This window comes from Aptenodytes patagonicus, chromosome 3 (genome assembly GCF_965638725.1).
Source record: "Aptenodytes patagonicus chromosome 3, bAptPat1.pri.cur, whole genome shotgun sequence".
NCBI classification, from domain to species: domain Eukaryota; kingdom Metazoa; phylum Chordata; class Aves; order Sphenisciformes; family Spheniscidae; genus Aptenodytes; species Aptenodytes patagonicus.
This window is the reverse complement of record NC_134951.1, coordinates 127,075,881-127,090,751: the sequence shown is the minus strand read 5'-3', so window position 1 is coordinate 127,090,751 and position 14,871 is coordinate 127,075,881. Positions and strand designations below refer to the sequence as shown.

The window sequence follows — 14,871 nt, the reverse complement described above, 5'->3', positions numbered from 1 at the left end:
ACGTTACCCTTATAACTTACTTCCTTGCCTCTCTACAAGTTGGCCCAACTTCGACTAAATTAAACTGTTCCCCAAATTACATTTCCAATAAATTCACGACCCTGAATGAAACAGCATCTACTGTTTGTTGATGCATCTTTTGTGTGCAATGGTCTATCCATTCCTCCTGATAGAGTCACCAGGAGAAAATGGGTGCTGCTCGGCTGCAAGTTCTCACTCCTAAACATGAGACCAGCTTGGCCTGAGTATGGCCTGTGACTGCATCTCTGGATACCACAAGCCTCCTCAAACGGGCTGGCTAAAAGGAATAAGCTCTCATGGAGACTGGAGCAGTTTATACTAGTGGAGGATCTGGCCTGCGAACGCTTGCACCTGTGGTGTGAGGACAAATAAAGGCCCGTGCTCCAAAGCATGGTGAGCTCCCAGTCTCCTAAGCTGTATGAAATCCCATTTCCTTTCTACTTGTGCTAAATGTAAAAACAGAAACAAAGACACACACCTAAATAAACAGAAAAGCACAGACAGCAGAAGGGGAGGGAGGCCCTGGTGCAGGTTGTACGCCAACTAGTACAGAGAGATGTTTTCTATTTGCGGTCCTTCGTGTGAGACCTCACTGTATCATGTGGATGAGAATGTGAGTGGGAGACTTGTTGGACAACATTAGTTTTACAAATGTCTCACGATTGCAGAAACACCTGCTTTACATTATTTTTCTTGCTGGTCCACAACAAAATTCCTCCCTGGTCAACAGTTTGCAGCAGGCCTTGTTTCTTCCTTCTCTGTGGATGGCTCAAGTCACTGGTTTCTAAATCCTGGGCCACCATGAGATCACACCCGAACCTCCTTGAGTAGGAGGGGGAATACAGAAGGCAGAAGGGCACTTCCGCACAGAATCATGCCAAAATGTTGGCTAGAGGACCAAAACCGCATGAGACTGCTTACCATCAGGTGGGGGAAGGGGGGCAGGAGGGCTACCCAGGCCAAATGGATGGATCTGTAAGACCCATCTGTTTTCACCATGAAAACCTCACAGCCCACACCTATGCAATACACACCACTGCAGTTACCACAAGTTATTACTCTTGGTCTCCACTGCTTCCTGTGAAGCTGTAATGGGTCTGAGACAGTGTCCAATGAAACCAAAGGGAGCCTTTCCATTAACTCAATGGGCTCTGGATCAGGCCCAACATCTGTTTGGCCCTCTCTGTACACAGCGCAGCCAATTTATTCTTTATCCATTCCTGGGCCTCTCTCTCCAATAGCGTCCATATTTTTCCTACTTATGGTTGTCATTAGCCACACTAAGCACCACCCCCAGAAAGAGACCATCCCCACCCCTTCGGCAGCCAAGCCCCTGGTGTGGCATGGCTACGAGCGCTGCCCCAACCCCTTATCATTCCAGTGAGGTAACAGTCTCTCCTTTCTCCTTGTTCACATTTCCAGGCCATCCCTTCAAGCTGCCAAGCTCTTCCTACTCTTCCCACCAAGGATAGGGCTGGTTATGCCGCCTGTTGTATTGTAAACCCGATTAAGAATCAATGCTAAAACCAAACAGAAAGGTCCGAGAGCCTGTAAGACACCTGAAGAGCACTGTCAGGTTCTCTGAACAGACGTTTCCCACCTTGGTTGATGACAACCCAGGCAATGACTTCCCTGGCGATCCAGAGTACGAGGGAGAAGAGCCAACAGGCAGCTCCATAGTCTTATATTGGGGTCCAGAGCTAGAGTAAGAGACCTGGCAATAATTCTCCAAACTGTCTGTATCAGACTATCCCCATATCTCCTCAAATGTGAATATATACATTGTGCCAGTTCACAGCCCTTCTGCTTCCAACTCTCACTAAATTTGTGATTCACATTGCGGAGACTATGATGGGACCAGGCACAGGTCTTTTCTAGGTCCCATGCTGACACAGCAGTAGCACTGGCTCGTGAGATGCCATCCATTCACTGAGCAATACACAACATTAATTTCTTTGTGACTTCGCTGAGCCCTTGGATTCCGGAGTCCTTTTTTTCACCTGTCACACATGGATACCCGTGCCATGAAATGCATATCATTGCTACGCAGAGCAATAGCCTTCGTCGAGAAGCTGTGCAGCTTCTTACAGCAGAAAAACAGGTCGCCAGTGTTAAATCTATAGATTCTTCCAGATATAGAGCTGCAGAGTCATTTTGGGCACTACCATTGTGTAAGTGAGAATCCCATGGCAAAATAGACCCTCAACATACCCCGAAATCACATGGCTTTGAAAATGCAAGCGTGATGCCTGAGGCCAGATGTGCGGACTGGCAGGCTGCTGGCACTGTGTATAGGCACATCTGCATGTCAGGTAGTTACTCATCCCTGCATACTTCCCTGATAAAATCTGGATTGCCTAAAGCTGGTATTTTCACTCCAGTTGCCTTATCAAGGTATTTACCACCTCCTGTCTGTGCCTTGCAGACTGAGGGTGTTAAATGCTCCCTTACTCTCTCTGCGGTACGGTGAGCTCAAGCATGTAGGAGCTGCCGTACAGGATGGGATTTCTAAATCCACTGGAGCACGCAGTGGGTGGCTGCTGGCCTGGGCTTGATAGGATCTCACCCTGTTTGTACCTGGGATGTTGCTCTTTTGATCCTCACGCTGGCTTTCTGCAGCTGGCGGGCTCCTTCCTGTGTTTCAGGGTGTTTGTTGTGGTGTTTTCTGGTAGTCCCTGATTGCATTTTAAAAGCTGTTCTCTCCTGTGGAGAGTTCTACCCTGGTGTAGCTGTTGTACAGCTGTATGCAAAGAAGGATAGTTTGGGATGAAGTTATTTCAGGAATGGCAGAAGTGTATACGGCAACTCAATATAAACACACAACTTCCTTTTCTCTCTCCAAAACAGAAAGCGTCTCTCTAAATAACAATATTGAGATAGGCCTGCGATCACAAATGCAAGCTACCCTTGGAAACTTTGAGTAGTCCCTTTCCAAGAGCACACCCCACACCTCTTTCCCACCCACTGCTGATACCAATCATCTATTTTAGCCAATGGCTCTCACACCCTCCTTTTCCCACGAGAGAGAACGCCAGTGTGAACCCTGCAGAGGGTGTCCTTGATGGCTCTGCTGCTCCCCTCCGAGCTTGATAAAAGGGGAAAAAGAGGGACAGGTTCTGAAATGCAGTATCTTAAAAATTATTAATTTCCCGCAGGAAAAATATTATTTGATAACCATTGGGGAAACCTAAGCAACAGATCCGTTCCAGTTTGATTTCACAAACATGGTAAATATTTCATCAGTTTAAGAATAACATTTGTGGAGATTGATCAGCTGGGCCCACGTTGCGTTGGGGGAGGACGTAGTTTATTCTGGGATGCTGATTCTACAAACAACGCTGTCCTGAACAACTCCTGTGAGCATTACGCTATAGGAATATAGCCTGGCATCACTCAGACTGAAAAGGAAACCTTTTGGCTAAACTCAAGCAGAATGAAATGAAATGAAATGCAATTTGATTTCAGAAATGCCACCAAGTTCTTTCAGTTCAAAAAAAATAACAATATAGTATTTTTCAGACTTCATATAAAAAGATTTTCTTTTGACATTCCTACTCCATTATTTATTGCTGTTTGGGATGTAGGAAAAAAAAGTCAGAACTATCACGTGGGGCAGATATCTAAACTTCTGTCTTAACACAGGCTGGCTGAAGACAGAGTGATGTCCCCAGCTGCCTTTCTTAGAGCAACTGCCCAGCTGTTACCAGCTTGAGCAAACTTGTTTAAATCAGACCACTACATCCCCCATACGTGCAGTGCTCTTGGGATGCTGGGCAACACTTAATGCGACCCAGGGAACAGACCTTTATTTTAGAGTATTTAACCCCTCTGTGGTCTTTTTGCTGAAAGACGTTAGACTTGGACCCAAGACTGTTGTCATACTTGACAGTGTCCATCCTGGCGAGAGCACTCTGAACCCCACCAGCTGGGCAAAACAAGCCCTGTCCACTGGCAGCGGCGAAGGAGAACCAGGCAGGGTTCATGGGGCTGGTTTTTCCCATCACTTTGTTTTTTGGACGAGCCAGCACTGAAATCAGAGAGATGACTGCATATCTGAGGTGGTGTTAATTAGGTGCCAATTGCAATGAAGACATGATGACACGGGCTTCAACGGGGGCTGGCTGCCTGGGATCGTATCCTGCATCCAAGCTATGACCTGCTTTGCATCCTCCCTCCTGTTGGTATTAAGACTAGCTGGGCTAAAACCAGCTTGAGACATGCCTGCTCTTTCTGTGGTTTCTCCTCAGACTCTCTTAGGAGCTGCAATTTTCTGGAGATGTTGTGCACCTGCCGCAATCCCTGCCTGCGTGCCGGGTGCCCAGGGCATGGGGAGGAGCAGCTCTAAGAGGCCTCGAGCAAGAAGCACAGGAAAGCAGATGCTTTGCAAAATGCTGATCCGCAGTTTTGTCCTGTCCTGCAACCTCCAAAGACAGGGCGCGAGAATAAAATGTAGGGAACCATGTAGCGCGAGACAGCAACTCCAAAATTACTCCTGTAGTGAAGAAACCACATAATATATTCAAGATGTCAGAGGTTACCCGTGGTGCATGTGAATCATGCTGCAAATACCTCACCTTTAACTTTACCGTCGTAATTAGATTACAAAGTTTTTATTACGGTTTTAAATTCTGCCTTTATAGGTTGCTGCCCAGCTGTGCACTTAAATCTGGTTTTATCACACTTTCTGAGCTCATCACATTTAATTCTGCCCCTACAATGCTGGATTAACTTTAAGGGTCGCTGAAGTCAGAAGTCACTCACCCTTGCCCTACTAATGGATTCACACCATCCCTGCACGGCCCCGAAGAGTGATGTGTACAGTAAACTATATTTATTGGCGTGGTGGAGGGGAAGGGGCATCGGGGTTGTTTGTTTATTTACTCCACCGCTGTGCTTAGCGATCAGGATATTTGCACAGATTACTGCATCGACGAGATGTTGTTTACCTCCATGTAACAGCCTGTTGCAATGAAATCTTCTCAGCAGCACCGGTCTGAGAGCTAAAAAGGAGAATATTTAGGTCCGCCTGTGAGAAGCGGACGGCTGATTAATGAGATATATAGACCTGTATCGTCTGAGGAACTGATCAATTGTCTCCATTCAGAAATCCAGAAATCACACCCTGCTGTCACACTCACTCCTGCCAGAAGGCCCAGACCTAGTATTTTATGGATCCTGTCTCTGATATTTGGGGCAGTCCCAGAAGAATGAAAAACTACTCTTTTTTTCTAAGGGTGACTTCTTCGTTGTTTCCTATCATCAAGAAAGCAGGGCAAGGCACAAATGAAACTCTTCGTCTAAACAACATTCATCCCCAGATTTTACCTCAATCTGTTTTTCTTCTTTGACCAGCAAAGATTAGATGGGTTGGTGTTAGATACCACCCAAACAAGATGATTCATTGCCCTGAAAAATTCATCATGTAAATGGGCAAATAAAGGGGAAATCATATTCTTTCTGTTAAAAAAATGGAGAAATGAGTTACTGAATGTCCAAGTGATTTACGTGAAGTCACAGGGGCAGTCTGAAAGGGATCTGGGAAATAAAACTAGCTCCAGTTGAAAGGTCATTTCTCTCTTTCTTGCAGGGGAATACTTTGAACAGAATTAGAACAGACCTGAGCCAGAGATGGACAGCAGGGACTTTAATGAAAAATGGAGGGCAAAATTCATCACTGAGTAATGCCATGACAATTTTTGACCTTTGCCATTCAATGACTAGACACAACATTTTTGGAACCGAGGTTAATAATCTTCGGCAATATACAACCTTCTCCCAAGGAATGTGTGGTGATTAGGGCAAAGAATTTCATATGGTCACAAAATATCTATCTCAGAGTCCTGGGCTTATAAAATACTCTATTTCCTCCATTAATTGTGTCCACGTGGAGCTGTAACTAAGTAGCTGAAACAAATAAAACCAAAGTAATATTGTTTCCTTTTAAAATATTTCACTTAATTTGTGGAAGAGGTTTGGGCTCATTAAAAATAGACCATCTCCCACGAGGGCTTTTTCCTTTTCTTCTCCAAGTCTCTCAACCAATCCTTAGTAATGTGTATAGCAGCACACTCCTCCTCGGCACAGCCTTAGCTGGAGCCGCTCTCTTGTTTGACTCAGCAGCTCCTGTCGTGCTCCGCAGCGAGGGTAGGCAGCGCTTGTTTGGCTAAGCAAAGCGAGGCCTCGCTGTCTTCTGATGTGTTGTTGCTCTGAGATGACCAGTCAGTGTCGCTGACTAAAATGTCCTCCTTCCACCTCCAGCTCACTAGGAAACTCCACCTCTTCCTCCCATGTAAAGGTTTGGCTATCATAATCTATGCGGGCTTTGTGGAAATGACAATACGTTCACTGCGACCGAAGGTGCAAGCAATGCCTAGACCTCAGCTAGAGCCTACATAGTTGAAGCTATTGTGCAGGCACTCGGCTTCTTCTGGTGGATCTTAGTCTGTTCCCTAATCTGCCAAAGGAAGCTATGGATCAGTTACAGGTGACATCAGAAACCTCTGTGTCATCAACAGGCGGTGACAATTCCTTTCCCCTAGCTAATGTCAATCACAAAGCAGGGGACAAAGCACACAAGACAGAAGTAAAGAGCAACCTGGAGCAAGGGCGTTAGGCTGCAAGAACAACCTCCAGAAGAGATCAAATGGTTCCACAGATTCCTTTCCTGTTTAACATCATTTTTTCACCTTCATTAGGATATCTTTTCCTCTTAAGTCCAATCCTCCAAAAGAAAGGCATCCACAACCATGACCCTCTCTAAACAAAAACGGGAGAAGATCCGGTGATTCCACATAGTCCCTTGCGAACCCTCCCATTGCTGGTGTGCTCTGGCCTGGAAAGTGCTCGCGCTGCAGTGCGACTGGGGCAATGCCAAGACACAAGGGTGGATGATGGAAGGATCTGACCAAAGGGGGCCAAATATGCAAGTGTTTGCAGAAGTTACAGGAAGCTTAGGGCAGAAGTTGAGGCCATGATCATCTCTGCGCTAGCGTGTTTCACAAGGTAGTAATGCCCTGTTGGCACCCAGTGTCCTTCCTCTCTCCCCCGCTACTGATGTGGCCCCAAATACTCATCAGGTATCTGGGATAGATGTCACAGTATGTATGCTTCAGCCCTGTTTCATGAAGACATTTCCATAAAATTGCATCCTATGATCCCTCTCCAAGTTTCTCCTCCTCTCTTGCGGGCTCAGTCGCGCTGTAGAAGAATTTATGCCAATGTTACCAGGCAACAGACAAACTATTTGTGAAGGCATCCCAGACAAAAGATGGAGAGGAGTTCAGAGGCTCCCCCCGTGCTGGGTCACTCCAGTTCTTCTCACTGGTTTTGTTCTCCTTCTAGCGGAGAAGCCACATCTGGAAAATTACCGGTGTCCTGCTGTTCACTATGGACACCACTGGGAACTGGCGTATGGTCTTGTAAACTGTGATTAGATCTACAAAGTAAACTCTCGTTATGACCTCTGTCAAGGTCTTTAAAAACACATTTCCCTAACTGCTATGATTATATTCAAATTCTTTCATTTTGGTAATAACAACATCATCCACATTTTCCTCTCTCTCTCCTCCTTTTTCTGATCGTAATCTCGTTAGGCACAATAGAAAAATCATTCTATAATTCTTTTTTCTCCCCATGCTTTCCAACTCTAGGCATGAACAATCTCCTCCCATCAGAAAAACAATTTAAATACAAACAGCTTCTCTGCTCTGGATGAACTGAAGCTGAAGCGTGGGGCTTTTCTGGACCACATTAAATGGTAACTATCATCAGTCTTTCATTAGCATTGTCATCAGTATTATTAATATTAGTATTACTATTGCTTATGTTAAAGCCCCCCTTAAAGATGATAGCCAAGATCAAGGCTTGACGACTGTTCAGATGCTGTACAGACATTGCGTGAAGGCAGACCTTGCCCTCAACAACCTGAAATACATCTGACCAACGCAGACACGAAACAGAGTGCAGAACATAGGGTGAGACGCTCTGTCAGTGTGAGAACCAGAACCCAGCTCAATTAATCCTGTGTCACTGCCATTCCTCTGCTGCCTCTCTGCAGAATTTGAATTCTTCCTTCTGCAGCCTCTACTGATCATCAACATGGCTGTACCAAATGCCTCTTCTTAATGTGAGGCGCAAAGCCCAGAATTGCCATCGCTCAGCCCCAAGAAACACACTCCCAGCAACTGACTGGGACGGCAGTGAGGTTTTGCCCAAAATCCTGTCCCCGCTGTAAAAGCTGTGGGAGAAAGTGAGTCAGATGAAGAGTTCTGCCCCGAGTATATTAATTCCAGAGTATGATGGTCTGCTCCAGGCAGGCAGGCAGCAGTCCCGGGTGACTTCAAAAGAGCTAACTCAGGATCACCTCTCAGACCGTAAGAGCCGAGAGGAAGAGCTGGACCTGCCGACTCTGCAAGGACCAGTACTTCTGCAAGTACTGCAGCACCTGGGAAAAAGGCATCTGAGCGCAGCAGGACAACTTGGCACGTCTAAGTCATTCTGACATCCTCTGAGGGACAACGTGCAAAACCTACGTACCCGACAGAGGGCTAGGTATTGCTTATATCAGATCTGTAAAGAATCATGTGATATTATTAAATATTCAAAATGTTATGATTGTAACAGAATATCCCACTCAGCTGTATCACGGGAACCAAAGAGGTAAAAATATCCAGCAGCAGTTTGCTCCGCAATAGGGACTGTGCATGCAGGTCACGTATGCCTATACAGGCATTTTCTGGGTTGTGTGTATCTATGCATCATAAATGGAGACACAGACATAAGAACGCTTGGTTTTAAGGACTCAATCACTTGGCTTTGAGAAGATTTTATCTAGATAAAAACTGAATTGTTTGACATCTCATATTTCTTGAGTTTAATGAGCTTATAACTGCACTTTCGTTGGTTTAATTACCAGAACATAATATTACAAGTATGTAATGTAGACCTGTAATAGAGAGTTATACAATATATTATATATGCTATACATAATAAAATGCAACAGGTAATATAACGCAATTTTTCATGAGAATTATTACTAGGATTATCAGTAGTGAATATTCAGCGACATGAATAGAAATTTCCTTTAAGTAATGTCTTCAGGATTCGGCCCTCCTTGTATAAGCTTCTAAGAACAACATACATATGAGGAAAATGTGAAGGCTGTGAAATATGAAATTATTTGTAGGGTAGGGCAGGATTTGGCTTCAGTAAGCTCAGGGTCTAAGTTCCTCCAAGATGTTTAGGTACCTAACTCCCATTTCAAATTTCCATGTTCGCTTCAGAAATACAATTTTTCCTCTAGCTTTTTCCAAGGCTGGCTCAACGCTCGCAGCGTTTTCTCAATCTATTTATTGTCTGCGTTTTGGAAATTACTATTAACAGTCACCCGCTGTTTTCCTAATGTAATTGTTTAGATCTCTCCGGTGACACAATTAGCATCTGGGAGAAACACCGTAGTGTGCAACTGTGTCTTTAATTATCTTTCCATTGTGAGCAGAGATGCTATGCGCCTAGGCAGTTATTACACCTGACAAGGACAATGCATTTACGATGGGTGTTTATACAGGCTAATTCCTTATAAAAATCCCTTGACAGAAAGTGCTCCACCTGCCTTCATGTTCCCTATCGCAATTGCTAATTAATATTATTGTGCTGAAAATGATCCTATCAATTAAAGCCTCTTCTGTCATAACCACTGCTCCCTGCCTAGCTATGCCTAATTAACCTGCCGCTGACTCACATGCCGGGAAGGACGTTCATCAGCCAGACTTTGTCTTGCTGATCTGATTTCCATTGCGCCGCTTGGTTTTACACAGAGCCCTCCACTCAGCTAAGCCTGTGCGTCCCCTGAAGCACACTACACCCCGTCGGTTTGCCTCCCCACTCAGCAATTCTTACACTCAAATGCTGCTGCTGATTCAGGGTTTAAAGCTATATCCAGTTTTGTGGTAAAGGTCTCATCGATTTAATTGGTTAGTAGGGCTGACCGTAAGCATATATTTGAAGCCAAGTGCCATCTGATTCATGTTGTCAGTCACGCTGGTTAAAACACGATTGTGAGTGCGCGCCGTGCTTTTGGACAAAATTATTCCGCAGGACACTGCACACAATGGTTGCAGCTGTTCTCAATTTTCTGTATATTTGTCAAGCTAAACTGATGTTTATATTGCTTGCATAAATAAGACTTGATCCTTCAACCTGAAACAGAGTGGAACTGCTTTGCAGATCTGGTCTCTGGGAATTGTGATGGGGACTGGGAAGGACAGCGGTGAAAACCTGCCATGGGTCCCAGAAGAGTCAGGTTCAAAGAGTGACTCTGCTCTGTGCAAGACGCTTTGGGCTTGATTTGGGGCTTGTTCTAGGTATGTAAGGATACAAACAGAAGTCTAATGGGATTGTCAAAAGAACATTACTCACCCCTCGGGAGTCTGCCTCTTCTGCCAGAGCTCCTGCATGGCTCAGCTCAAATTGGAAAACCTCCATGTTCTTCTGTTCCTCATCTGTTACAAGAGAGATAATTACAGAGGTGCTAAGAGGATGAATGTAGCAAAGTCTGGGAGGCGCTCAAAAAAAGAGCATGTAAGATAGATGGGGCATGACTAGTTACTCTTGTCTCAAGGCATGCCTGAGCTCTGTAGTGAGACAGACAGGGCTTCTGGCCAACTGAAAAAAATCAGCCGTGATGTCTCAGTGGCCAAGGGGGCTGAGCGAGGGCTCTGAGGCTATAGGGTTGTCCTCTCCAGGTTTGCTTCAGATCAGCTGCTGAGAGATGTTGGACTCTGAAACTTTCTTGGACCTTTTCAGTGATCAAGAAATCATCAGGATAACCCTGGAAGACCACTTTTTTAATCAGACTTCTGGTGTCCCTCTGTGCAACTACAAACATCAGTGAATTACACGGAGGGATAAAACCCACCCCAATCTCCTCTTTTCCAACTCTCCAAGAAAGACTAGCTTAAAATATAGCAGAGCATTCCTGGTGGAAGCTGCTGTTCATTCATCCCAGCTTGCTGGGCTGTCCTTGGCGATAAAGGCGTTTGCCACACGTTGCTCAGTGGCGCTACAGCGATTATGTGAAACTAGGGCAGCGCAGTGGGGGAACCCATCCTGCCAAGCCGGCAAGCCAGGGCTACGCAGAAGGAAATGGGATGTTAAGAGAAAGGATGTCAAGTGATGAGCCACTGCCTTGGGACCAGCTCTGCGGTGCGTGTTACAGATTAAATTCTAGGCAAATGTAACGAAATCTTGCGGAGGCATGGCAAAGAAAGAAACCCATGCGCATGTGCCTTCTGGCAGATAAGGCATTCAGACCGCTCTTTCTGGAACTAACCAGTACCAACAAAAATAAACAGAAAAAGGGAAACAAATAAAGCTTAAAAATTGAACGCATCTTCCAGTGTACAAATGAATCAGTGAATCAAACAGGCTAAAGGAAGAGGAAGAGATGTGGAAAAATCAAGACTTTTTTTACCCCCATGAAATCACGGGATTCTTGTAAAAAGAGGGAGAGGAAATATTTATTCTCAGAGCAATGCAGTGGTGCCGCTGTGAAAGGAAGTAGGTGGTCATTGTGTCTGTGCATCTTCAGCACTAACCAGGATTAAGGCATTGCAGAAAATGTTGTACTTAAACCTGTTCCTAAAGCACCCCGGCATCCCCTGGCCATGAGGAGCACCTTCCCGCCCCGGAGGTCTCCCTCTGTGGCAATCCCGTTCTTCCTCCTGTGCTTGGAGAAGGGCTAGGATTGACCATAGTGCCTGCACATCACAGGCAAATACACTTTATGGAAATATCTGTTCTTGTCAGGGACTCCCTTGGGAGCTGAAGGTGTGCAGCGCCTCACTGGATCAGCTCTTGCTATTGCCACAGTAATAATAATAATAATGGGCAGGGGAAGAAATAATACTGCAACTTCCTTTCAACTGTGAGGTCTGCGTGTGTTGGGAGAGCAAGGATTCCACAGGGCACTCAATTCTGCTTTCTTTGAAGCAGCAGTAAATAGAAATGGTTGGTAAAACTTCAGAAGAACCATATATGTCTGTGGTTATATAGGCTAAATATAAGGAATACACATATATTTCTTTGAAATACGCTGTTCTACCAAAAGGGAACCACTTAGCAAAAGCAGATCCCTTTTTCACTGCACTTTGCTGTAGAAAGGAAAACATCCAGAGGAAAAACAAGAATGCCAAGAGCACTGCAATCGTGCCATTTCAAAATTTAGAGCATGAAGCATTTGGCTTTTTCACCTTCAAGTTTTCATGTAGATCGTTATGCAAGACCGTGAAAAGCAGGAACGGAGGCAACAGACTCAGGCTCACTTTTTGGGAGAGAAGGTGGAAGAGAAATTTTTCTTCTGGGGTGATTCTTAAACTCTTAAATCTCAAAATTCCTTCTTGTCAGGGCATTCCATTTGGAGCATTGCTGACGTGTCTCTCTATATTGCCACCATCACCGTAGGAGCCACACATCACATCTCCTGGTGTACTAATCCTCACAGAGCCCGTGGCCCGCAGTTGTGGAAACTGAGGCAAGGAGCAAGTAGGTGATTTTTATAACTTAACAGAGAGCATCGCTGACAGCACTAGGTGACGAGCTGTATATTGTGAGCCTGTGATCCGCAGCTCTGTCAGAAAATCCCCTTTTCTACTCTGTTTTGAGCCAGCCTGGGTAATGACAAGGAGTCTTTTGTTGTTGCCATTTGAGGAGTTGGCTGTCGGTTCGAGCTCTCGCGCTCTCATTAAGGAGGCAGCGAGGGGGGAGCAGAGCGCCGATCCCAGCGGGAACACGTGTCCTAGGTTGGCCCATCTGCAAAATAATTCTTCTGCGTGTCATCTAGGCCAAAAGCTGAGTCTGGGATCTGCTACATGGCTAAGTTCCCTCCCCGCGGCGGCCAGAGCAAGCGTGGTGACAGTTACGGGGAAGGAAATTGAAATGTTTTGGGGAGTTATGGCATGGAGAGTGACATCTGTGGCAATGGGCTCATTAAGTGAAGGATTTGGTGTAATACATATTGCAACAAGGTCATACTCTCAGAAAACTAGGACTTGCCAGAAAAATGAATTAAATCAGCCAGGCTTATGATTTGGTTTGATTGCTTCCAAACTCATCTTTAATCTAAGTTCTTTTCAAGGTCATCACAACTGAGCTTGCATGAATCTTGGGGCCTAATCCTCATCTGGTGCAAGCTGGAGTGAATCCATTTAATTCAAGGGACGCTTGCCAGTTTACATCAGATTGTGGTTATTTTTAAGGGTAGGTCATTTAGAAATATGTAAGTACTTATTTCCAGCTATACTTTTTGAATAAAGCAAATAAATCTGAAACCTACCAGGATACAGAGCGTCTGATTTTGTTTTGTTTTGTTTTTTTCAAGCCGTGGGACAAGTATCTCCTATCTTGAATAATTTACACTGTAATGCAGGAAACCCAAGAATATAAACGGCATCGAGATCTCCATGGAGTATTCCCCAGTCCATCTTTTGCCAAGAAAGACCATCCAGAAGGGTGCTAGGCTGGTCACTGTGCTTAACAGCGGTGTGCCACCAGGAGAGAAACTGGAGGAGAGCAAAGGAGACATTGCTCACCTGCAGCCTCTAGAACCTCCCACATCCCAGCCCTGTCGTTCCTCCTTCAGCATCCCTGCGCTCTCACTAGCTTCTCCCAAGCTGACCCCACTGATTGAGGAGGTGCAGCTCCCTTAAAATAAACGGGGCCTTTTCAGATTATACCAAATGAGGATTTGGCCATGGGATTCAGACAAGCCCAGGTCTGACAGCCCCGTGAAAGAACTTGGATGAAAGATGTATCTGGAAGCAATAAAGCCTTGAACAAACCCTGGGCCCCATCTCAACTTTCAGAACTGGCCAGCCTCAGCTTCCCAACCCCAAATAGCCCCTCTCCAGATTGAATTCTGCAGCTTCAGGGAGGAAGACCAACCATGATTTGCCTTACTGCTGGGATAGGCCGTCTCTGAATAGTTGCCTTATGCAAGACGGAGTGCCAACTTTGTGAATTACTTTTGATTCTTCATCTCTAGTGATAATTCCTCTTCCCATGTCCTAATTTCTAGCCATGGTGAATTGCTTTGCCCTCAGTCCCACAGACCTGTATCCATGCGAACATTCCCCATCCATGGGAACAGTTACAAGGTAATGAATGAATGCGTTTCCCCAGGAAGGAGAGATCATTCATTCTTAAGTTTAAGAAGAAAAAAAAAAAAAGGTAATTACCTGGATTGAACATGGTTTGGTAGGTCAGAAGAAGCAGCAGCAGCTCACTGAAAGAGAAAGATGGACACCCACTAGCAATGGTTCGTAGGGAAATGAGGCTAAGACCCAGGGACCAGGAGCTCTTTCACTGCCTTTTGGACTGTAGCCTCTAAAGACCTCAGTGCAATGGTCTCCAAACAAGATTGTGAGACCTCTGGGTATTATCCAGAGATAATCTATAAAGAGAATGGACAGTATCACCTAACGAAGCACTGAGTAGGAAAAATACCTATTTTGCTCTATGCTTTTTTTTTTTGTTAACATCTTTTGCACTTGAATAATTGTCTTCCTTAGCGAAAATGGCGCACATAATACACGGCAGAGGCAAAAGAGTATTTAAAAGCTATAATTACTGCTGTTTAACAATTAGTAGTTCTATTTGAAGATGTTTTGAAGAAGATTTATGATATGTTTTCTAATTTTTAATTTATAATTATGGGGGACAAGCTTAACCTTGAGTATTCCTCCTCTAAAAAACTTAAAATAATATATAGTACACTTTTAGTCTGTAGAGAGGGATACAAAAACAGGAAAAAACATGTAGGAAGAAAAGGATAAATTTTTTTGTGTGTGTAAGCAA

General features: G+C 44.9%; 1 protein-coding gene across 1 annotated transcript in view; it reads left to right on the top strand.

Annotated features, from left to right (window-relative positions):
• BMP2 (bone morphogenetic protein 2) overlaps positions 1-7,738 on the top strand; it is a 99,794-nt gene extending 92,056 nt beyond the window's left edge. Inside the window, exon 5 of the mRNA XM_076335128.1 lies at positions 7,671-7,738. Within this exon, the coding sequence (XP_076191243.1) occupies positions 7,671-7,735 (65 nt within the window). The 3' untranslated portion in view covers positions 7,736-7,738. The remainder of the gene's footprint in view (positions 1-7,670) is intronic.
• Positions 7,739-14,871: the final 7,133 nt, after the last annotated feature.